This window comes from Haemorhous mexicanus, chromosome 1 (genome assembly GCF_027477595.1).
Source record: "Haemorhous mexicanus isolate bHaeMex1 chromosome 1, bHaeMex1.pri, whole genome shotgun sequence".
NCBI classification, from domain to species: Eukaryota; Metazoa; Chordata; class Aves; order Passeriformes; family Fringillidae; genus Haemorhous; species Haemorhous mexicanus.
In genome coordinates, this window is record NC_082341.1 from 25,934,845 (window position 1) to 25,960,702 (window position 25,858).

The following is a 25,858-nucleotide window of genomic DNA, read 5'->3' on the forward strand; positions in this document are numbered from 1 at the left end:
TTATTTGGCAGTAGCTAAGTAATTTAAAAGATATTTGTAAAATTAAAAAAAGAGATTAAAAAGAAACATGATGCTGATGTCATAACAAAAGTTAAAGTTTGTCATGGAGTCTTTCTCAATTTAAATAATACAAAGAAACAAACAAAAGGCCTAGTGGCATTTCATCATCCAGTGATTTCCAACTGATGACTTAGGCACATCCAGCAATATTGGAATCCAGTTTTTCTCATTGTATATGGCAATTAAGTGTGGAACAAATGAAACTGAAGAAAGTTTGCAAAATGCCTTTCAGAATTTTTATTTCTCTCTAACCTGGAGAATAGGCTAAAATATGTTTTTCTTATGGGTAGGTCAAGGCTTTAATATAGCTACCTCTCATTTGGTGCTTTTTTTTCTTCTGGGTAAATTTTTTTTGCTGTAATATTAATAGACATAAACAAAGAGGCTCAATTCCATGAAGCTTTTTTACTGGTGTAATAGTTATAATTGATTTGGTGGGATATTTTAATGATGTATATTGGCAGAAAGGACAGGGAATAAGATATGTCGTAGAGCTGTGAATTTGTCATTCTAACTTACCCTGTCTGATGTTTGAGTCATCATCTATAGTCAAATTGGCTTCTAACTCCTTAGGTAATTTCTCTTTGTAAAGTTTCTAGATGGCCTTTGAATGCTTTAGAAATACCTGAAAACACAACAGTTTTTATCTTCTAGAGCTGCCTTTGGGTTTCTTTTGAATGTGTAAGTTCTTCAAAAACATGATGCTTCCCCTGTAAAGCGTAGACATATGTAGATATTCCAGAATGCAGGCTGGACATAGTAATTGGAGTGAAGGGCTGGCAATAAATATGAGATACTTAAGGTAATACAATCTTATTTTAGGTTTAGGTAGGTTGGTATGGTATGCAGTCATTCTGATCTAAGTGGAAAGAATGTAGGTATATGTCCCTAGCATGGATGGAAAAGCAAGGCAGGGTTATCAAATGTGTTGGAAGAAGTGCTGATCTCCACAAGGCCAGGTGATTTAGAACTATGGTAATTGTGATTTACATGAAGACTGAAGAGAGCAAACAGATGAGGCATTCTGAGCATGTCCTATCCTATGTGTCTGCTGAAATGGACCACAAACCTTAACGTCTTAAAAACAAGGGATCCATGTCTTGTAGGTGCAGCATGCATTATCTAGTGTTTTCAAAGATCTCCCCCTAAAATCTTAGTTTCTTAGTATGGCCTTGCAGGACTAATCCTTCTTCATGAAGTTCAGTGCATCACTTCTGTGATGCTCTGAAATGTTACCAGTTTCAGAAATAGTGCCTGACACTCTTACTATGGGAGGTACTCTTACTCTGTGCAGCAACTGTGGTTTAGTTTGTGATTCAGAAATTTTTCTTCGAATACAATTCTGAATTACATTCTGGCTTTAATATTTTCTTTTCATATGTTTAACACTTCAGAAGTATACTTGCAGCTTCAAATGAAGGCTAGCATTGATAAGCTTGTTTTGTGGAAGTTGCAAATGAGATGAGAAAACAATTTACATGAAATGTGACAGATTGTGGGTGCAACACACCCCCATCTTATTTGTGATCTAAATGACAGCATTTAAGTGAGATATGAGGTGTTCATACATAAGCTAAACTTAGAAAAGCAGAATTTCTGTTTGAATACAAGTCTGGGGTGCTTCTGTTTGTTTTTTAAAAGCTTTTGCTTGAATACAAAGATTGTTGTTACAAACTCAGAATTATTCTTCATGTGGATTACAACATATTGCAAGCAGCAATTTCCAGGGTTTGAAGAACACTACCTTGCAATAATATTCTAGTAACTGCTTATGTCGTATTATTTTTGTAAAGCTTTTTCTTTTATAAATTTGCCTCTAAATAGCACATAAATATAACACTGTCTGACTTCAGCACTGTGCTAGGAGCATCATACAATGTTTGTGATCTAATACTGCAGGTAAAACTGGGGATCACAAATAGTCTGCCCCCTGTATACTGTGTATATATGCTTTGCAGGTTGTGTCTTGACTCAGTTTACCAGGGGCTGCAAGCATCCATGTAGTCCTTGTCTTAAGGAGGATGCTATTTCAGCGGAAGAGAATGTCAAAGCATTCTTGAACAAGTACAAAATTTAATATTAAGGGAATAGATATTTTCTGATTTTTATTTTTGATTTCTGAGTAGATCCTCTGTATTATAAGGGTTCCCACCTCTCTCTCCTAGCAGTCAGTGGTATTGTTGATGACAGTCTTTAGGGGTTGATCTTAGTTTGTGTTTTGTCTTTGCTATCTGGATCAATATCTGTGTTTATTAAAAATATAGTCAGGCTTGTGTGTTTTACATATTGTTTTTTTAACAGTTTACTTCTCTGTTTTGAGAAAGTCACTTTGGCTTTTTAGATTCTTGATATCATTTCAGTTTAGTAAGCTGTAGTTGAAAGGATATGAGCTTATAGAGATCCCTGGTACACCCTTCTGCACTACAGGTAGGTATTTAAGCCCCCAAACTGGCTGGTTCCACTTCATACTGGTGTTCCCCAAATGGTGGAGCAGTGCCATATTCAGAAGACACTCTTTAGAAGATAAATTTTCTTGGAATTGCCTTTTTATTGCTGGTGTTGTTTGAGGATACGGTTCCAGCTGTACTTGGGATATAGTAAAATATTGTAAGAGCAATTTAAATTGCAAACTAAATTGTAACAGATTGTGAAAGCCTGTGATTTTAAAAAAGTAAAAAAAATTTCCCCATTTTTGCTAGTTCAGTAGGAATCTGCAAGCTACTTCAATGTTCTTTTTAAAAAACATCATTTAAACCCAACAGAATGTCATCCACACACATTTTAGGGAGATGAATCTGCAAAACCAAGTAATTACTTAGAAGGTGGCTCTGTTAAAATGCAGAGCAAGCAGATGCACACACACAGGTAGCACATGCATATGGCAGAGGCTCTGCTTTGGGTCAGGAGAGTTAAGTGCTGCCTGGCTGAGAGGGACTGCCTTGTCTTTCACATAGTTTTAAGTAGCTGTTTTAACTTTCACATTTGATTTTATTCTTTTTTTCGTAACAACATTATCATCTGGTTTTTTCCCAAACCCAAACAGAAGGGGTTATTTCATAACAGAGTCATGTAATAAGTCCACAGAATTCTTAACTTTTCATATAGAGACTTATTTTTTTTCTGGAAACATGCAGGAAAAACTTCAAGACTGACTTTTTCCATTTGGTTTTCTAGTCACCCACACAGCTTGCTGGGCCTTTGGTTGTATTACTGGTGGTGTAAAAATAACAGAGAAAAAGCCCCACCAAACCAATGGAAAGTGCAGGGGTGGCAGAAAACACAGGAGGGTTCTGCAGGCCTGTGCACACAGAGACTGAGCAGATGAAACGTTAGCAGGGACGAGTTAGGTGCTGGGCTGCAGGCTGTATAACACCATGGCAGTGTGGTGGTTGTGAAGGTGCAGCCCAGGCTCTGAAGGTACAGTCCTGAGCTCCTTAGTACCATGGCTGGCCTGGCCTTTGCAGGGCAGGGAGGAGCTGTAGGGGTTGGTTTGATGGTGTTCTCCAGAGTGGTGCCCAGCCTCCTTCCTGAGCCAGTCTCTGGTATCCATGTGGGTACTACTAGCTTGCTACTAGATGGGAAGCAAGAGTAAGGAAAGCTGTGGAGGAGCAGGGTTTCCATGCATGAGAACAAGTCCCACCGGCATGTGGATCCCAGATCCTATTTGTCTTGTGGGCTGGAGTTTTGTCTCTCTGGAAGAAGTGTCAGCAGTGGTCCCCTCCCTTAAAAACCCCATGGATGAATTGTTGTTTTCAGTGGTACAGTTTTATTGTGCTTGCTGTGAAAGAGTCAGCTAATACTAGTAGGGGTTGTTGGGGGAAAAAAATTCCAACATAAAGAGATTTATGGTTATGTGCCTGTAGCACTGAGTTTTTTATAGTTCATATCCCAATTTCTTCCTGAATTTTAGATGTTTCCATTGTTCCTGTGACTCTCTTGTTCAGGAATTCTGGTGGATAACCTCAATTTTCATTATAGCCTTGTGGCAAATAAGCATAGTGGTTGAGAGTTTGGGCTTTCTGATGCTTCTCAGTCTTTGGGGTTTAATTTTAGCTCCTACATCTAAGGACAGTCACCAGACTTACAGGCTTTGAGATATGGCTGGAAAAGGCCTGCATGTTACTGTTCTGCTCATGATTGATGCCAGAAATAATAAATGGTGTATAAAACTCTTATCAAGTCAGAGTTAGCAAGCAGGGATTGGTTCTGTGGTCAGTGGTTAAGGAAGACTGGTGGGAGAAGTGAGTCCTGGCTTGAGTTTGTTTTACAGTTTTTTTAATGGTGTGGTTTTCTAAACTGTCCATTAAGTGAAATGTAGACATGGATGCCAAAGCACAGTGGGAGCAGCCAGGTAAGGTTTTTTGGTCAGGCCTCTGATTCCTTCTTCAGTAATGTGCATTGTTCTCATCCTTTGTAAATGCGCGTTTTCAAAGCTTTGTTTTCTACATTGCTTTTTATTTACTGAGATTATTAGTGCTGCATATCAGATTCTGAAATTTATTCACATAACTGCCTAAAGAGTAAGGCAATAATTTGTGTCTGAAGTTTTTCTCACCTGGAGAACTCAGTACAGCATATTTTCTTTTTTTTCCCTTGTAGACACCCAGCTGTTGGGCCGAAGAGGGAGCAGAAAAGAGATCACATCAGCGCTCAGCGTCATGGGGAAGTGCTGATCAGCTGAAAGAGGTGAGAAGTTTTGCACAGTGGAGCTTTTCAAGTTTTGATAAGCCCAAGACATTTTTTAAACCCTATCTGGAGTCCAGGAAACTGCACCCTTTCCCTCTCCTCTCTTGCTTTTGAAACAGGTTTTATCCCCAGTCTGAGAGTTGTTTGAAGAGTGATTGTTATTTTATGCTTGTTGGACTTCCTCCCTGCTTGCTATGAAGTATGGTTGTGAAAGAGAGGCCAGAATGAGCACTGAGGAACCAGCTTCTTGTTCAGTGTTATGTTAGCTTTCTGACCTTTAGCACTGCTCTCCTGGAAGAGGCAAAGTGTTAGGTGGTATGTTCCCATATCGTTGCTCAGAAATTTTGTTCAGATTTTAGGTTGGAGTTGGAGAGGACACCACAAAAAGGTGTTGATACAGTAATGGTATGAGTACTTGAAATGGTCTTTAATCATAAATATTTTCCTGTGAACTACAATTGCAACTAGAAGGAGCTTTAAAAAAGTGGATTTGTATGATGAAAAAGTCGATAACAGTAAAATGGTCTCCAGCTCAGCTGAAATGACAGAATCTCAGTTTTTGTTCCAGTAGCCTCCATGCTGTCCAGAGTTTGAGTAACTGAATCTGTCCAGAACCTAATAAGGGGCTACATTCAGCCTCATGCCCCTGTCAGGGAGAGTGTATCCTCTCTTAAAGAACAGCACTTTTCTTTTAGAGAAATGAATCTTGCAGCATGTTTCCATGATGGAACTTTTCCCTCATATTCTGGGCTTTTTGCATTCTCTTTCCTGACTCCCTGTTGAATAGGGCTTTCAAAAATGAGAAGGAATGTATAGGTTATCTAAGGAGAAGAAGTTAAAATGCAGTATATATTCTTCTTCTGGACAGCCATTGATAGAATAATTGTAAGAAGGAGTGATGCAAGTTTAATTACTCAAATTTTAAAATCGCATTTGACAAATATGGAATAATCTTGCAATCCATTGGTGGCAATAGCCTCATTTTTTAAGATGAGGTCCTGGTCCAAAGATAGGTTGATCAAAAGAGGGTTCTCTGTTCCCATCTCACCAAATATTTCTTATGAAACCTTGATGTATTGACACATGGGCCTTGAGTTGCCTGGACAACTTTACCTGCAGCTGTGAGGACACATTTGCAATCACAGATTGTGACCAGAAATAAGTGCAGAAGGAGTTTTGTGTCTGAGAAGTTTTGGCTTAAACCTTTCTTACCAGCACAAAGAAATGATCATACAGACAGGAGTAGCATCTGTTTCTCTAGGATAATGTTTCCTTGCTTTTACTGAGAGACTATCCTTCATGCTCTGGCAGTTTCCTATCAGTTTGTGCAACAAGCAGCTCTTCTTCACTGTGGGCCGGTGGCTGTCAGTGATACTGAACCCTTCAGCATGTAAGCAAGTCTCTGCCATTTGATAACAGCGATCCATTGTGCTGGGTTGCCACCCTCTTGGTGTACTGACCACAAGAGAAAGATAAGAAATGTGTGGCCAATGTGTTTCACAGTTGCTAGAATGCCTTAGTAGACAAAATTGGTTCTGTGGAAAAGAGTTGTTTCTGTCCAAACTTTGCAATGGTTGTTCACCCCAAAACCTACCCTTGTCTTCTTCAGCATATAGTTCTTCCCCTTGCTCTGTTTTCCTTTCTCCAGCTACTCAGGCTAGTTTTCTTACCTTTTCTAGTTCCTTGGGTTCATAACCCATGACATACTTCATGCATCAGCCACTATTCATGTACCCTATTTGAGCTCTTATTCTGTTAACTTCCAGCTCCTTATTAGTTATGGCTATCCATTGTTCAGCTTCCATTTTATCTTTTTCTTTTTCCTTTCCTCAGTGTCAGCCTATGTGGTGGGTGTTAAGTGTTTGTTCAATACCAGCAGTGTCTATGCACTCAGTTTCTCTGTGCCATATTAATCTCCAGTTCCTGGAAGGAGAAATTCCCTGGGGTGGTCCCATTCAAACTGTAAAGCCCACGAGAGACAGAATTGTTAGCAAGTGTAGCTGCCAGTTCCTGATCTCTTTCTTGAACATGTGCAAGCTGAATTTTTTGCCCAAGCTTCACCAAATGTAAAGATTCTTCCAAGGGACTAGAGGAGCACATTTGCAGCACAAAGGACCCTTAGGCAAATGTTTGGCTTTTTCATCCAAAACAGTGGAGAACAGAACCATGCAGGTAAAAAGCTTAAAGTAATGTGCTTTGGCCCATAAAATGCTAAAATCTCCTCCACCCTCCCTTTCATTTTAAATCACATTCTTAAACAGCCCTAGCACTTTTACTGAAGTCTCTGATGGGGAGGAGATAGAGTTGCATGGTAGACATTTGACAAAGTTATGGGCAGCTGAAAGCAAGAGCATAAGTAATGAAAATAAAAATATCACCTTCTCCTGGCCAACTGCATTTCTTATGTGTAGTGTAGGTAACATTGTTCTGCTCAGAATTTTGAATTGTTTTCTACGATATTTGACAGTAAACAAGTAGATAGCTGTTGGCAGTTTCCATGACTTGTTTTAGCAATTTGTATTCATGTCTTCTTGCTTCAGAAATTATTGTAATGATTTCTAGCATTTTTTTAATATATTGGTAGTGTAAACTAGCTAAACACTTGTGATAGTTACTGGTTTTCGTAAAAGAAGATTGTGCATTTAAGTTCAAAAAATAGTTTTTTCCTTGGTTAATTTGAGTACTATTAAAATTAGATTTCTTTAATACAGCTGCTAGCTCTTTTTTAAAGATCTACATCATAAAAACAAAAAGTGAGTGTATAGATTTAGCATCCCAAGCAAGCAAATGAATTCAGAATTGCCACTTACAAAAAGGATTTCAGTTTGGGTAGTGAAACTTACTTTGCCCTTAATTGAAATAGCTGTGTATCAGGATTAAGTCTGTCTAGCACTAAAATAGATCCATATTTGCATTCTTGTTGTGAGTCTATTAGAAATTTAGAAGTCCTTAGCTCTCAATATAAACTTTCCTTTAATAATTTCATAACGAAATCTGCTTTTAAAGAATTTGTTTATTCTGAAGGGCTCTACTACTTGATTTTAAGAAGTCTTAAGCATAACTTGTCTAAGATGATGCCACACTGCTTTAACATTATTTCAATGATACATGTCTTGTCTGGGACGTAAAGATTGCTGTCAGTCTTTATACTGGACACTCTTATTTTTTCCCTTTTCGACTTGAAATTCTCTTGACATTGTTCAGGGACAATTTTAGTTACAGCTTACCCTGAACTGGAATTTACCCAGAACTGGGAAAAACCCTTTATTTAAAACGAGTAGTTTTCACTTTGTATAGATTTTTAAAGACATATTTCAGACAGCTGATTTTTCACTTCCCTTAAGCAGCTCTCTGTGCTGTGTCTGTTACACAGACAGCAGCAGCCCCCCATTGGAAGGTCCCTTTTGCTCTAACAGAGTATTTGAAAAGGACTTAGGAATAAAAGAGAATTGAATATGAGAGCTTGCATGTCTAATGTGCTTTCATATAGCAATTGAAAGATTGATTTCAAAGGCTTAGGGAGAATTTCTAATGCTTGTTTTGCTCTTTGACCTACTGGTTAACTAGTTTATTAACAAACATTTAATGAATGAGATGGAGCTCACTCATTAACAAGTGTGTGGCTTGATCAGCAATAGGAAGTTTCCATGTTGTGTAGGCTGAGCTGTAGTAATACAGCCTATTGACTGGTAAATATTAGTGAGCATTAGAGAGGTATGGTGGGATGTGTCAGGTTCCTTCCTATTAGTCTGCATCTAGGTCCTTTCAAAAGGGAAAAATTACCAGGATATTTAGATTATCCCAGTGTTGTAAAGAACTGACCTAATTTGGTTGTTTCTTAATTTTGTGCCATTAGTTATATTAGACTGCATGCACGTCACAAGTGGCATAGAGAAAATACATATTATTTGTTGTACAGCTTTGAGTTATAGAAATACCTTAGCAAGCAAAAAATATATTTCTAGGAGGTTTTCCTGACTTGTTTGTTCAGTAATCCTGGATGGTCATCTTCCCTCTGGCTGACAGTAAACCATGAAGAACTTTGTGCCCTGAATGACTTTGTGTAGGTTTCTGACGCAGTGCTCTTTGTGTTTTCTCTGTGTTTTTTGTTGGTGGGGGTTTTTTTGTAAATTACTTTAAAATAGATGAAGAAAAGAATGCTGCATCAGCAGCATTGCAAAGAACAGTCCCTTGGAAGAGCAAAGTCTAAAATTTTCTTAATTTTTTTTTGAAATGTGCACAAATCTGTGCTGTGTTTTCCCTCTTCATGCAGTCCCATGAGAGTACTTGCCAAATGTGAGTTAAAGTATATTTTTTGAAATTTAATGCCATATATGTTTGCATATTGAAATGTAGCAAAACAGTTTTAGATAACAAGTGGCATTCTAACATTGTGAATAGTGTTCAAATTGAGTTTACTCCTTGATGAATTCCTTGATTTTTTTTTTTTTTTTTTGGCTGTGTTTTACTTTCAACTGTATCCTCTAAGAAAAGAGCTGTATTTTATAAGGAGAATGTTCTGCCCATCTTCAAGTTAGGTAGGCAGGGAGAGCATTTGAATTGGTGAACAAAAATAATTCACATGTAATGGATCTAAGCGCACATAAGTGCAAGGCTAAGGCTTAAATATCTTCAACAAGTGGGTGCTTTAGGATCCAGATTAGATCTTTTTGTGATGATTTGCACGTGTTCCTTAATATAACTGTGTATACCCCAGTCACGCTCATGCTCAGTACTTGGGCACACGTGTGGGGGAAGTGGTGTCCCAAACCCTTTCTGTTCTCAGCTGCTCAGTGAAAATGGAGTGTTTTGTTACTGCCCTTTGGTTTTCCCAGTGTAGCACATGGTTCCTTTCCTGCCGCTTCCTTGTCACCATTTTCTTTGCCCAGATCTGGTCTAATGCTGGATCTTCAAATGCCTGTTTTCCTGGTACTACTCACTTGGCACCATTTTCTTTGCACAGCAGACTCCCTAGCTCATATTCGCTGCATCAGTTGAGTGCCCAGGAGACAGGATCTGCTGCTTTTTTGAGATGATTGGTAAAACAGGTGCCATCAAGGCATATGTTTCAGACTCTTCTCTTACTCCATGAATTATATTTGTTTTGTGAGAATTAGCGTAGCTCGTACTGTAGATCATTTTGCTTATGTTTATTGCTCTGATGGCTCTTCTCTGCTGCCTGAGAAGAAGGTGTAGATAAACTTGGAGGAAGCTAGCACAGCTGTCTATTTCCTGTTAGTAGCAGTGGCTTTATTTCAGCTTGAGATAGAAAATAATTGGTAATTAAAAGATAATCTTGGAAAAGAAAAAAAGCTATTGTAATTTCAGGATTAGCAAGGGGTAGAATCACTGTGGACTCTCCTTGGTGAAGAGATGGAGCATTGTTCAGTTCAGTGGATTTGGTGTACTCATAGACACTGCCAGCTTGCTGGTTGTCTGTGCCAGCAAGCCTCTCTCTCAGGTCTGCAGGATAAATAGGAAATGGCAGATTCCTTTTTATAAGCCCATTGTTACTTTCTCATTTTCTTGTCCAAAAGTAACTACAACGTCGTGGACAGCTAGGGTCCTGCAAGTTCAGGGCTAAGGACATATGATCTAAGGCACATCTGTTTCTTCACTGCATTAAGCTTGTTTGGCTTAAGAGATTGTATCAGCTCCAGATACACAGTCAAATCAACAATTTTCCATTTTCTGTTTCTCCTCAGTGACCCAAGCACTCTATTCTTTGTTAGCGCCAAGAACCTACTGACTGCCGCAATACACATACTCTTGAGGTGGCTGAGAGAACCTTTTAATTCCAGGGATCCATTGATTCCTTTCACAATATCAGAGCTTCAAGGGTTTTGGCTAGCCTAGAGACATACCAGCCTATCAACACACTCCCATTTAGAGTTTTCACTATCCAAGTTTTTCAGTGAGAGGCTATGTTGTCAAAGATTTGCAAGCTTATTTGTGGCAGAAATCAGTCAGCCAGATCTCTGAGGTGGTATTGTGTAGCTATTTTCTTTTCATAGTGTGCTCTTGAGGAAAGCTTAGAAACTGTATTTCATCTAAATTAAACAAAGTAGTGTATTTAACTTTTTGACTTAGAAAGAAGTGCACAGAGTCAAGGAGAGGCAGTAGAAATAAAAGATTTATATGCAGCACTCCTTGCTTTCTGATTATTCTTATAGCCAGCCACAGCTGGCTATCTCTGTCCACAGCTGTCTTCTGAGCTGGGCACCAGTTTTCTCCTCTGGTTTTAAAGGGGAAGATAAAGGTTATTTCCCAGTTCTCCCCATTTTTCAACATTCCAGTGTAAGACACAAACATTTGTAATGTGTGTATATTTACCAGAGTAGTTACCTGCATGTTTTTTCATCGATGGGTTAGATTTTCTAAGTGCTGTTACTGCTACAAGGAGAAGGAGAAATTATAGACAAATGGATTTTTTTTTTAGAGATTAAATACCTCTTCAGACTGCAAAGTTTCTTGCAACATGGTGCTTGAGTTGTACCTTTGATCAAGAGTTCAGTGTCCCAGTTCTCTAAGTGTAGCTCATCTGTGTAAGTAATGCAGTTGTATTAGGGCTCTGTTTTTCTGGGTATATTCAACACACAGACCCTTTTGGAACTCTTGAACTGTTTGTCTCTTGTTTAAAGATCAAAGTATTCAGCCATTTCTGAGTAGCAGTTCTCTAAATATGGGTAATGAGCTGTGGCAAAACTTGATATGAAGCCTTAAAGATAGATTGTTCTTCTGTGAGTGCTACCAGAAACAGCACAAAGAAGAGTTCACAGCCTGCAGCAGAGCTCCATCCAAACCTCTTCACCAAGCACTGTCATCTCTGACTCTGTGAAGAGTGAAGTGATTCTCTGACACAGAGTTGCTTTGCAAGAGTACCAGTGATATATTTAACTAAGTGGAAATAACCACAGAGTGCATGTACTTGTGAGTTGTCACTCAGAAAGAGAGGTTAGTTTCCAGCTGATGCATGAATTCCATGTGCATTCATTCTCCTTACTTGCCCTTCAGGTTTTTAAAAATTGTATCTCTAGCTGAGTTAAAAATGAAATGGGGCCATGCATGGCCTTGTATTCCAGTGTGCTGAGCATGAGGAACAGTGGGATTTGAGCCTAAGGGAACAAATTATCCAGTTTTAAGGAAGTGTCTGTACCTGTTGTATGAATTTGCACACGGTCTAAACTTCTGAGACAATGTTTATAGAGGTAAGTACTCTCTTTCATGTAGAAATTTCCCAGGAAGAATAAATGAGTAGAAGAATCCCAGAATGAAATTCTTTGGTTTCTTGTTAAGGAGCAGGTCAGATAGATAATGGCTTTAGTTGAATTTGACATTTAAAATGTAACTTTTGATTAGACATCTTTGCAGCAGACAGCAGGAAAGATAATTCCGTCTGCCTGAAGGAACCTGTGCTAATATTGCCTGCAGGGAAGTGCTATTAAATGTATTAAAAAATTACTTCAAGATGAACAGTGCATTTTGAGTGCCAGTTGTTTGTGAAGGTTCTTTACTTTTATGATGAATTATCATGAAAAAACTTTGTTTTGGTTTAAGATCAAACAAATTAAACTGTAGGCTGTAGAGTCCCCAGTTTAAACCAGTTACATATTAGAAGATGCTACAAATTATCATTCTGGCTACTTTTATTTGCATCAGGTATTACAGTGCTTGTGCATAAATGAGGAAATTCAATAAATAAACAAAGCCTGTTGTCATATTCAGGTTGCTGAATAGGGCAGATACTTTGGAGTAAGTATCTGATAAGCAGAAAGAAGCTTTAATGCTCATACTTCAAGGAAAGGCAATCCTATATGCCTGTAAAATCCTCCAAAGAGGATTAAAATGTCCGCGATTCACTTCATATGTGAAGATGAGCAGTTACCCATTCAATAACTCATTCTCACACCACCTGAACTCCTCTCCAGCAGATTGCCAAGCTGAGGCAGCAGCTGCAGCGCAGTAAGCAGAGCAGTCGTCACAACAAAGAGAAGGAACGTCAGTCACCTCTCCATGGCAACCACATAGCAATCAGTCAGACTCAGGTAAGTGGGCCGCTCCTCATATTAACAGCCTCCCACCTGAATAGCCTGCTGAGCCTTCCCATCTGTCCTGTGTTTGTTCTCTTGTGTGGTACATCAAATGCTTGCAGTCTGATACTGCTGTGCCTGCACTGGACTTTATCTGATGGTCGTCATATAATAAAGGAAGGGTGGCACCGGGATAGCAACTGAAATATATTATGATGCTGTAAAAGTTATGGGCATGGCCAGATAAGGCTGTGCTTCCAGAATGCATACTTGCTTCCAAGACTAATTTTTTTTGTGGTAAACTTTTGAAGCTCCTCTGGAAGGTATTTGCTTATCAGTTTTGCAACCTAATTCCATCTGGGCTAGTAAAAAAAAAAAAAAAAGAAAATAAAGGAAAAGAAAGTACCAAAGCAAGGGGTGCAGTGGAGGATACCCAAAGCAGTCATGATTTAGTCACTACAACCTGTCAGCAAAATTGAAACCTAATTACAGTTCTAAAGCTCAGGTGAGGTTCAGCCAATGTCTTCATAAATCTTAAGGCACTTGTGGAAAGCATTTAACCATGGTTTATTTGAGAGTGCAGATATTTGAGTCCTGATTAAATTTTACCTGTAGCAGATCCTTAACTTGGACTCCCTGTTACTAACAGGCCACTCTTTGAACATTTGAAATGTTGGTTCTATCATGGTATTTCCTGAGTACCTTTTTAACTACCTGGTGTTCTGTAGCAGTTAGTTACAGCAGCTGGTTGAGCTGTGGTGGCTGATTCCTTATATTCCTTCTGTAGGGATAAAATCTTGCAGTCAGATCCTAATGCATGAAGGCAATAGGAATTTGATGCTCTTCCTGAACCTGTTAGCCTTTATTACAAAGGATCCTACTACATTTGACACAGAAAAGGGTCTTGCTTTACATCTCAAAGTAAGCTGTTGGAAGTACCTGTGCCATTATAGTCACATAGCAGACAGCCTTTGACACAGATTGAAACCCAGCTAGGACATATGCTGTGAAGAACATTGTTTAGTACTTGGAGCTCACTTAGTCATTGCTCATGTGACATTTTGGTTTCTCAGGAAGATGTTCTCTGATAAAGCCATTCTGCAGGCTCTGTGTTCTGGCAGTGAGAGAATGCTTGCAGGCAAATGACTTGCACCTTGGGAGCTGCACGTTGTGCAAAATTCACTTGATAAGAACTCAAAAAAAATGTTTACATTTTGTGTTAAGCATCCTGTGATTCTGTGAGGAGGAGGAGAACATGTGCATTGACACATGAGACTGTTCATGGCTGTCAGTGTAGCTGCTGCCCTGGTGAAGTTTTTAAGGTTGAGTGTGCAAGACATGTGTGCACTCTTGGGAATGTTTCCTGTTGGTAACAGAGCTCCACTTAACAGGCTTTTCTGAAAATCATATTTGTACTCACTTACGTGCTTGTTTCTTAAACTCAAGATGATTTCTCTTAAGACCTTTATAACATAAAGTTCTGAAAAGGAATAAGCTTATGAAATTAAAGGTTCAGAATGAATGTTTTATTTTTCATTCACTAAAACCAACCAAAAGAGAGTAAAAGTACATTAAGTGAATATTTTGGTTGAGTCATTAAGCTTTAGGAATGTTATGAAATGCCTTTTGGATCCCAGTTAGCATCAGGGCCCCATGCATTCCCCATCCCCCTGCAGTATAAACCCTAGTCTGTGCCTCTGGAAAGTGCATACACCTGTCTACTTACTACCAAGTGAAGTCATAGAGTGCTTTGATAATACAGCTCTTCTTTAAGTTAAGGAGAGATGGTTTTATTGGCTTTTGATTTCTGCAGGCATTTGTTTTTATTTAAATTCACCAAGTAAAGATGATTTTCTAGATGGCAGAATTAATACACACCTTCTTACTTATGGTTTTGGTCTCAGACTTCTGCCTTTATTCTGTTTTCCATCTTTAAATCATGTTATTTTCTACCTTCTAGGCTTGTATTTCCAGATCTGTCCCTATGCCACTGTCAAGCATTTCAGTGCCAAAATCAACTGCCTCACGTGTGCCGTGTAATGTAGAAGGAATAAGCCCTGAACTGGAAAAAGTATTCATTAAGGAGAATAGTGGAAAAGAAGAGGTATCCAAGGTAAGCATATAGTAACATGTTTATGGTTGTTATCTCTTTGTAATCTATAAACACAGGGAAAACCTTCCTCTTGAGGAACCTTCATTGTGGCTGAAATTACAAATAATTTTCTTCAAAGAACTGTTTGTTTGAAAACTTTGTTTCAGTGTTTTAGCATGGTGGGTTTTTCTTTTGAGTTTTCTTTTTTATTTTTAAAGGGCTTCTGGCCAAACCTACTTTGTTTAGCATGCCCTTTCTGTAGAGAACTTGCAAGTTTTTGTGAGAGATACAAGCATTAGAACATTCAGACACTTCAGGCTGCAGTAATAAGTAATTAGAGATCAGGAGATTGTTATATTTGCTTCATCTTGCACTCTTTTTCTTGAGCAAGATGTAAATTTCCAGTGCTATGCTCTCCTTTTTGGTTTTAATGCTCTTTTTTCCATGAACTAAATGTGGACCATTTTACTGCCATGAAACCTCTGTGATCTGTCATGGGAGAACTCTGTATGGGAAATACTGACAAATAGGGCAAATTTGCTTTGGAGCATTGGACTTTTCATTGAGGAATTTGATGACACTGAAAATGTGGAACACTTGGTTTACAGCTGCTGTTTCCTGAACAGCCAGTGAAAATTTTCTGCTGTGGAATAAAGTACTCCACATTTTTTTTTCTAATCTTCTCCAAGTTGTAGGTGCGTTTCTCATGAATGGTCATATAATAGCAATTCAGTATACAAATCAAGCTATAAAACTTCCCTCAGAGGTTTAAAATTCTGAAACCTTATATTTGCAGTTCTTCATATCAGTAGTAAACTTAAATTGTTTTGGAGTAGTCTTGGCTTCTCCAGATCCCTGGTTGTGTGGACAAAGCAGTCTTAAGAATGTAGTAGTAGTTCTATGCTAAGTTTTCTTTCCTAAGGCTGTCTTATCCCTTTAGAAGAGGTGTGTATTGTACCAGAGGAATAAGGAAAAAAATCAAACATGCACCCTGAATGCCCAGCTCAACAAGCCTTGTTGCAGCATCTCCAAAGAGTACAAAAAAGTGTGTATTGTAGTGCCATCATTGGTGTTGCTATGGCTGGGGTTGTAATCTCCTGTAGCTGGAGGATAGTTCATTTATCTATCAGACAAATCATCCTTGTAAATGTTGTCCTTGGGTTTTAACAGCTTATTGCTTGGGATGCAGAGCTCTCCTATGTTACTGAATGTACTGACTCTGATCCAGCAAAACAGCTAAGCACATACTTAAGTGCATTGTTGGATTTGGGCCAGAGGTGCTCGGAGTTTACGCAGCCAAGGCAATAGTGAACCCTTCCTCCAAACATTCAGCTGGCAAGAGCTTCAGACACAAAAGAAAGTCATAAATCAGACACTGCCCTTGAAGTCGAGTCCATCTTTGTGGGCAGAGGGTTGTTTCCTGCTATGTAACTGTTAATTTCTGTGAACTCTGGTCTTGTGGGACCTGGAGTGGGACTCCTAGCACTGTCTGTGAGATTACAAGATCTCAGTTTGCTTATGGAAGATCATAACAAGATCATCATTTACTCAAATATTACTGCAGGTGAACTTTCTCCTAATACAACAATTTAGCCTGGGGGACTGGGGGCAGCTGGGTTAAAGGTTAGGAATCACTGGACAAAAGATAAACGATAGGAAACCAAACTCTCGTGATCCCGTTCGTTTTTCTTTCAGTTTTCTGCCATTCTTTCTCACTGTAACATTTTGTAACATTTTGTATTTTTAGAAACTATTTTAAAAGCAAAGTCAAAGATAGTTTGTTGCTTTGGAATATGTCTTCTGTCTTTACTCATGTTGATTTAGTTCTGTTACTTCTCTGAAACATTTTAAAAAAAATTGTTTTAACATCTTAATGATGTTTGAAACTGTAGTTATAAAAGCAAAAATAACCAAACCACTATTATGCAGTTATTATTGTATTTCATAAAGATGAGGATTAGTAATGTCTTTGTGTCATTACAGTCAACAGGATTTTTAAAAGGTAAAGTTTAGAGAGATTGCATAGTAGTCAAAATACTCAAAAAATTTCATTCTTTGCAGTTTAGCCATAGCTGTATTTTTTCACATAATTCATCTTGCTTAGTTAGCTGAAGGTGTTTCCTTTTTGCTTTCATAAAATGAATTTCTCCTTTTTGAGCCACTTCTTAATCACCTCTTTCTCCTGAAATTTATTAATAAACTTCTAATTAATGTTCTAATGCATTTATTCAAAATTCTTGGATATATTTTCCTTCCTTCTTTTTATAACTTGCTGATTAACTCTGACGAGGTGTGATGGTGTGTCTCTGTTTTCACCATAACTTGTAAGATGGAACCAGCTTTTTGTGAAGTTGTTTCAGGCTTTTGTTCTTTGTCCTGTTGTAATTCCACAACACCATCATTGGAGACTCAGGTGCAGAAAGATGATGGACTTTTTGTAGGGATTAGGAGATAAGAGGTGTTCCCTCTTCTGGAATACAATAGTGAAAATCATGAAATGGGCCCTGTAGCTTTTTCTGCTTGTGTGTATATTTAGATATGTGTCTAAAAATATGGATTATTTTTGTTCCTCAGGCTTTAGTTCAGGGAAGATTGAAATATGTGATGTGGGATATACTTCCTGCCTGCCTGAGACTACATTGTTCCTCCAGGTGTGGAAGAACATCTGTGTTATCCTGGAGTCTTTAATTATGTGATCACTTGCTGGTTTTTTCCCCTCCCTGGAATCCTTGTTTTACCTGTTACATAGACCATAGTGTATGCCCTTAATGAGCAGCTGTTTGGTGTTTTTCCCTTCTCCTCCTTAGATTTGTGTCCTCATGCTTACTGTTACACCTTGCTTGAGAAATCTGAATTTTTGCCTGAGATTTTTCTTCTTTATAATAGAAATGTCCAAAATTTTGTTCACTTTACATCACAGTTATGTGAGAAGAAAGATGATATTATTTACACTTTATGGATAGGGAAACACAAATGCATTAGGGTTCTATAGTGTGGTTGTTCAGGTAGCTCAGGATATTGCATTCCATTTTAGGAATGCAGCTCCTGTAGTCTCCTTCTGCATCTGTTAATGCAGAGGACTTCCAAATCAGACCCCTATAAATTGTGCATCCAGAAGAGATACTGTAGAAGACAGAAGTTTGTTCAGTTGATTCCCTGACATCTCTCAGAAATTTTGTGGCAGAGAGAGAAATAAAGATGCTGTTTTGTGTGGCATTTTTTGGGAGGGTTGTTTTTTTTTTTTGGTTTTTTTTTTTTTTTTTTGTTGTTGTTGTTGTTGGTGTTGGTTTTGTTGGGGTTTTTTGTTTTGGTTTGGTTTTTTGGTTTTTTTTTGCTGGTGTGGTTTTTTGTTTGGTTTTTTTTTGGTGTGGTCTTTTTTTCTTTGTTGGTTTGGTTATGATAATTATGAGACTACTTTCTTACTACAGCTTCAGTCTTGTTTTGTCTCTTCTGTGTGTGTAACACATGCTACAGAGCTGCAGGTCTGCCTTGTGCATTGAATGAGTCAGGGCCTGTTGGAGTGATGGGAGTAGAACACCAAGTCGTGTTGTAACGCATATGCAACGGGAACTGAGCTGTTGGAACAGACCACACAGCTGTGCCCAAACCTTACAGTGTTTGATGGAGCAACTGTAATGTTCTCTTTAGTGTGTTTCTTTGCTCTTACTTGAAATATGAAATGGTATTAACTGGAAGACTCGTAAGAAGAAAATTATCTTCCTGCTCTGCTATGTCTGCCTCTTTGTGTAATATGTGGTGGTTTTCTGGATAGACTCTTGCTGAAAAAGGGAGAATGTGATACTTGGCCAATAGGTGTCATGTCCTCGTTGCTAGCAAAAGTGTTGGGTTGAATTTTAGGTTCTGGAACAAGCTGTTACAGTTTTGGAATATATGCAGAAGAGAGGCAATAAAATAAAAATGTTCACTTGAAGTGAGAAGGAAAAAGGCATTAATTTTTTGTAGCTAGAACATTTAAGCTGTTCTTTATGGTTTGGACACAGTTCTCACTGAAGCAAGAATAAAAATTTTTTAAATCTTGCAGACTTTTTTTCCCCCTTTGCTTCTAGGCAAGACTCTAATTCCCACTTGGTTTCTTACATTTAAAGCAGCACTGTCTGTATTAAAAAAATAATTTTCCATTGGGAAGGACAAATGAGTAGAGCGTGCCAAGGTACTGCTGTGAACATGTCTATGCAGTGTGTTGCAGAATGGGATGCAGCAGCACTCTGGCCAGTGCCAGCTAGGCTGATACAGGCAGGTGGAGCTTACTGGCTTTGGCTCAAGAGCCTTGTTACAGGCCTGAGTGTGTGCATCATCTGTAGGACGGAATGTAGGGGTGTGCTGAAGAATTGCAATTTACTAGCAAAACTTGGTTTCCTTTTATAATTGTAATTCAGTTGGTTGTTATGGCAATAGTATGCCATTGTATTTGACATTTTCTACTTTCCCTTTTATCCAAATGTGATCTCTGTCGGGGTACTTGTTTTTGTATTATAATAGCAGTGACCTTTATTGAAAATTGTAGTACTACATATAATTAGTGAGGGAGGTTTACTTTTTTAAACTACTGTAAAAACCATAAAAACATAACACTGGCCTGTGTTGAATTGTGGATATTAACTTTGCATTGGAACGCGTGCAGGTTGCCCCAGTACTCCGTGTAATTAATGCATGTTGTATCCATCGTACACTGCATTATTTTCTTGTGTCACATCTCCCTGTTCTTTCTAAATTGCCATGTTTGTTGTTCTTTAGGCCTTTGCTGATGAGTGCCACAGGCTGCCATTGCTTGTGAGTTTGATCTTTTGTGTGTAACTGCTTGTTTCTCTTGCAGCCTTTGGACATCCCTGACGGTCGGAGGGCGCCGTTGCCTGCTCACTATCGTAGCAGCAGTACCCGGAGCATTGACACTCAGACTCCGTCTGTGCAGGAGCGCAGCAGCAGCTGCAGCAGCCACTCACCCTGTGTCTCTCCCTTTTGCCCTCCTGAATCTCAGGATGGCAGTCCCTGTTCAACAGAAGATTTGCTCTATGACCGTGATAAAGGTGAGAGTAGAATGGCCTGCCTTTACCTATGGGAGGCATGTGATTATCATGCTTTTACAACTACCTTCATTTTACTCATTACATCAGTTTTTGTTTTTGTTTGATGGTTGTGGAGGGATTGAGGATTTATCTGAAAATTGGTTTTGTTTGTTTACATATCTTTTTCCCTCTTGTTTGTGAAACTTCACAAACATCTTCCATAAATACGTCAGAGGAGCACAGCAAACAGTTACCTATTTATGAAGATTCTAATGTGAAGAATTCAGACTGTAACATGTTTACCTTTAAGAAAGCTTTCAGGAAGGTTTGTGGTAGACTGCATATTTATTGTAGGTGAATTGCTTGCTGTTGAAAATGGTGATGAAGTTTTGGACTGCTTTTAAAAGAACTCTGCTTCTGAACTCTTACATTCTACTAGGAGCTATTTGGTGAGGAGCTCAGATACCTGTTTGAACAACCTGGTGGAGGGTAATTACTTCTCTGTGTATGCTGCATAACGGCTCAAAATTTCTAAATAATTTATGCCTATATCAATATCCTGCGTTTTTTTTTGAAGTCTGTAAAATGTTGTTTGGCTTAATAGTGGGAGTACAACTGTAGTGTCAGGAATTAAGAGTTACTGACAGACTATGGAGTATGAGTATATGGGCACCAGTGTAAAAAGGACTGTGGGTTTTTTGACAACTGTTTACTAATAAAATTACCCTTGTGCTTCTGGTCAGCTAGCTGAGAGACAGACTCAGTGTGGAGGATGTAGGATTTGGGTAAATCATGCAAGATGAGTAAGTTTCACAGAGGAATTGAAAACTTCTAAGATTTAGCATATGTTTATTTACCAATGAGCTAAAGATAGCAGAGTTTTGAGGTTGTAAGTAAGGTTAAGCTTTTTTTTGTAACTACTATCTGTTTATTAAGAGTTAAAGTAATTTGGGACTAGGATTGGGGAAGTCAACAGGAGAAACACCAGCTTTTCTCGATTTCTGAAAAGTATTTTTTTCCACATCTTGGATTTAAAAGGAATGGTGGAAAACAAATCCATCTGCCCAAATCCTGAACTGGGGGTGGATATGTGCAAGTGTGCAAGTTAGCCACATTAAAGTAAAAGTCTTAGCTCAGCACAAGAGTTGGCTATGCTCCAAAAATAGCAGTGTTATTAGCTTGCCCCCACCATACTCCTATTTCTTATACTATGCATGTGAATGTTAATATGTTGTCAAGACTGAATCACTATAGAAGCATCTACTAAAGTATTAGCACACAAAAAACCATCTTGACAGGTAAATTGGTTCATATATGTCCTGATAAGAAATATAAGTTAAAAAGCAAGGAAATCAGTAATTCCTTTTGCAGTCAATACTCTGTTATCACAGTAACAGGAATTTTCAGTGGTACATTTATTGGCAGTAGTGAGTGAAGACAGTTTGAAATAGTGCATCTAGCCTTTCTAATGCTTTTCAAGGCTTTTTATCTCTTGCCTTGGATTTTTTGACCAGCTGACTGAGTGAAATTTATGAGTAGATACTTATTTGTGGATTTTGGTTTTAAGACTGGCTTTAATGCTAGGCTTGCATCAAAAGTCTTCTCTGGGAGAAGTGTGTAGGTGATGATGGTAAACAGCCAGTTTTTTAAGTCATCATAATGGCATTTTAAACTTGGTTTAAGTAAGGTACATAATACTGTGCATGTGAAAGATAAAACCTTGAACTTCTCATCACAACTTAATTTTTTAAGGGCAAGGTAAAAACTAGGAAAACATGTAGCAGTTTTGCAAGAGAAAGTAATTTCTTCAGAGGTTGCAATAATATAGTCAGAAAGGTGCTTTTGGCTCTCATATCATCCAGATACTACAGGCCAGTTGTTCAATTAGAATATTGCTTCAAAATCATTAAATTATGGATAAATGAGGGTTATGACTGGAAATTACAACAGAATAGCAGGTTTGAGGGACAGTTTATTACATTTGTTGTGGCTGTCAATTGCTCTATACAATAAAAACTTGGGAAAGTTTTCACACCTTCATTTTGCAAGCCTAGAATAAAACCATCACCCATTTTTTGTGAGACCTGTTGAGTTTGGAAATATGCAGTGTATAACCAAATGTAGAGTTTTGGTGACATTTTCTTGTTACTTTTCTAAAGGTTTAGTTTTCCTCTTGATGGAAATAACTGGTATTTACCATTAAAAAGTGGAGTTACTGGTGTTACTAATGGTTGTGGGGCATGTTGCTGAATAGGAAAGGAAGGTTAGTTTGACTAAGAGACTAAGCAGTGAGAAGAGCCAGTGCTATGCACAGACACAGCACTGCTTGACATTCCTAAAGCATCTTTTACTTTTGTGTAAAGCTGTGCTTTGGCCTGAGGCCCTCCCAGCTGCCCGTTGGACTCTGTCAACTGGTGGGTTTACCTTTCTGCAAGAAGCTGTTAAATAATTGAATTTTTCAAAAGCAAGTGAAAGCTAATTTTCAGAAAAGGCTCTCAGTATTACTCTGAACAGAGCAGTGATACTACACAGGATTGATTAGAGCAGACAAGGAAGGATTGGGAAAGAATGTGTTTTCATGGCACCTGGCTTGATGATTTTGTATTAAAGCTACTGGTTTCACTAGATCTGTTTTGTGATACTCTGGTCCATGAAACTGTATATAAATATAAATTGTATACCCTGTTTTTCAGGGATTTTGATTTAGGTAACATTTAGTAGTCCCACTGTTGCTAGCAGGCTCTTCCAAGTAACATGTTCCTGAAGATGCTTGTTATATTCTGGGCATCTGATTCATAGTTCTTTAAAGGAAAGTTATTAGTGTTGTCTTTGGATGGTCTTATTAGTTATTTTTGAACCTATCAAAAGTAATCTCAAGGCTCACTGGCAGTTTCTTGTTAAAGTATAGTCCCTCAAAAAACTGCTCTACAGATTGTTTTTTATTTACCCCCTTTTGTTGTTCTAATATGTGCAAGATATGATTTCTTGTATTGAGGTTAAAATAGTATTGTTAGTGTTTTAATTACAGTCTTAAAATGTTTTCTAGATGAGAGAATATATGTGTTTTAAATATGTGTCCAGAAATTCCACGTGATAAGCCTCCATATTGTCTGTTGTGCGTTTGTGGCAGGGAAACTCCCATTAAAGATTCCACTATCAGACACTGGGGATGGGATGGGATGGGATGGGATGGGATGGGATGGGATGGGATGGGATGGGATGGGATGGGATGGGATGGGATGGGATGGGACATGCCGGCAGGGCGCCCCCTGCTGGAGGGAGCCGAGGGCTCGGCCCTGTGGCCTCGGCGAGCCGCGAACGCGCCCATCAGACCCTGGCACAGCGCACATGGATGTGCGGTGTCGTCAGGGATTAATGTCGGGACAGTTGAGCGCTGCAGAGCTCACAGGATACACAAGCGGAGTCTGGCTTAAGCTGTGAATTCCACCTCTTGCCACTTAACTGGTGGCCTGTGTTCCCAGTCCCTTCTGCTCCCGCCCAAGGCCCGGCTTGTACGCGCGAGTCTCCTCGCAGCCGCGCGTGTTCTCCAAACAGCGCGTGCCGTGCACTCGGGCAAAATGGAAATCAACAACTTCATAAGCTTTAAAAGCAGGGAGGGTAAAGAGAAATACTTGTTTAGCAGCTGTCTCACGTAGAAAGTTTCAGCCAGGCAGGGCTAACTAAACCAAAACCTTGATTGTAAGCTGAACTGGCTAATAGACAAGACTCTTAAATCTTCCAAGAACTGACTTAACTTTGAATTCTGTTTGATTCTTCCCTTGGATGTACTGCCATGGTTTTCCACTATTCAGTGGAATGAACAGTAGTACATTTTATGTCTCTAATTTTTTAAATAGAAACTTGGATGTTCAATTTTAAATATTAGCAGGAGGAAACAAACTGTCTGGGTTCTGTTAATGATTTCTGTGTTTGGATGAGTGGTGAGGGCCAACAGTGGAAAGATGCCAACAGGACCGTCATGCTCCCAACTTGGCAAATATCTGTATCGTCTCTAAGCATTTTCTGCCTTCATAGTTAACAGCAAAAATTCTGTAAATAGAAGTTCTGTATTCACTCTACAGCGGGAAAGCACTGAATAATCAATATGCTACTGAGGTTCACTTCAACATTATTTTTTATCTCATATCTTTCATGATAAATCTTCAAAGGGAAGTGTGACATTTGAGTTGATTTGTTTCTTCTTGTAAGAGGAAGCAGAAATGTTTCAAAACATCTAATAATTAGCCTTAGTATTTGAGTCATGGTAATGTAATAGTTTGTGTAGATACTCTTTGCAAGCTGTTAAAGACAAATCTGTCCACTTTGGTGAAGTTATATAATAGTGCTTGAAGCTTGGTTGGCTGAAAAAGCAACACACATGCACAACAGGGAAGTAAACAAAAGCTGTAAACTTGAGTTAAAAATAATGTACCCCACATTAGTGGAAAGACTTGAAAAGAGCTAAAGCAAGAGCAGCTATTTCTCTCCAGTTCAGGTGTATTTGTAAGTTGGTGGGTCCTCATTAATTTTGCTACTTCATTTTTTAATTGTAATTGTAAGCAGGGAATAGGGAACCAGTAATACTACCTTGGGAGAGATGTTGCTCTTTGAAAAGGTAGAAGCCACTGCAGAAAGCTAATTTTCTGTGGATAGCTATTTCTGTACCTACTTTATTTCCTTAATGCATTTACTATCATGTTGTCAGCATGACTGCTTAAAGTGAACCCTTTCATAATCTTAAGATTTGAATCTTCTGTGCTTCTATCATTACCAGACTTGAGCCTTCTCTCATACTTTCTGAGAAGCACAAATAAATCTGCCTGTTGCCTTTTGTCCTAGATCTTCTCGCCTTTAATTCTAAGTGTGTCTGGCTAAAATACACACAGGCAGCTGAAGTTATGAAGAATCCCTGTATTATATAGCCAGTGGTGATGAGAGAATTAAACTGTTGAAGCTTTATTCTAGATTCTAAAGCCACTTCACAACTGTGAAGCAAGTAAGATAAGACATTGTAATGATAAGGTAGCAGTACCTGTGTTACAAATGTGTTTCGTTTAGTTCCTACTACTGAGCTGCTCATGAGGCTAATGAGATCAATATTCCAGTGAAGAATTGTTTTAAAATAAGATACAAGTTGTATACACTGTTTATACAGTGAGAAGGTGTTTTATCATTACCACTCATAATTCTTCTGCATGTATTATGCATATTACTTTGTTCATTTATGGTTTTTGAACTATGTAATAAAGAATGTATTTGTTTCCAGGATCACAGCTCTGCTTTGTTCCAATTGCAGTGTTCTGGATAAAAATATCCTCCTGTTACGTGTTGTTATACAATAGAGTGCTGCTGCACCGAAGCTGTTACTCAGAAGAAATGTGCTATACAAGGGTGTTAGAAGTAGCCTGCAATAAAGGAAGCGTTGTGGTAGAAGCAAACCAGCGCAGTGGCTAAATTGTGAAAAAAGGCATCTTGTTTGGAAATCGAATTTAATTAAAAAGCACTCTCAATCTCTAGTAATATAACTGCTTTAAATTTTCAGACAGTGGGAGTAGCTCACCGTTGCCCAAGTATGCCTCATCTCCCAAACCAAACAACAGCTACATGTTCAAACGAGAGCCCCCAGAGGGATGTGAGCGAGTGAAGGTCTTTGAGGAAATGTCGTAAGTAATGCCTTTTATATCAGCTGGTATCTGCAAAGCAGTAAACCTGTTTACTGAGCCTATTCAACTGCAGATGAATAAACTATTCCAGCTGATGGGTTTTTCAGGAGCAAACTATTCTTATAGTTTGTGCAAGAGAGAAGTTCAAGTGTTTACATTGGTGTGAAGAGAAAATGGAGTCTTTTACCTCATTTTGTGCGTTTACAAAAGGCAACAAAAATCCAAGCAGGAAAGATAAGGTACATTAATTTCCTAAGCATTTGTATAAACCTCTTTCCATGTATTTTTTTAACATTTTAAATT

The 25,858-nt window shown here is 38.5% G+C and overlaps 1 protein-coding gene across 4 annotated transcripts in view; it reads left to right on the plus strand.

Annotated features, from left to right (window-relative positions):
• GLCCI1 (glucocorticoid induced 1) overlaps nt 1-25,858 on the plus strand; it is a 52,725-nt gene that overhangs the window by 23,289 nt on the left and 3,578 nt on the right. The window contains exons 3-7 of one of the 4 annotated variants that reach the window (XM_059843681.1): nt 4,660-4,746; nt 12,675-12,791; nt 14,737-14,889; nt 19,703-19,913; nt 25,435-25,555. In XM_059843681.1, coding sequence (XP_059699664.1) covers nt 4,660-4,746; nt 12,675-12,791; nt 14,737-14,889; nt 19,703-19,913; nt 25,435-25,555 — 689 coding nt within the window. The remainder of the gene's footprint in view (nt 1-4,659; nt 4,747-12,674; nt 12,792-14,736; nt 14,890-19,702; nt 19,914-25,434; nt 25,556-25,858) is intronic. The other 3 variants (XM_059843690.1, XM_059843699.1, XM_059843707.1) reach the window with 3 other exon arrangements.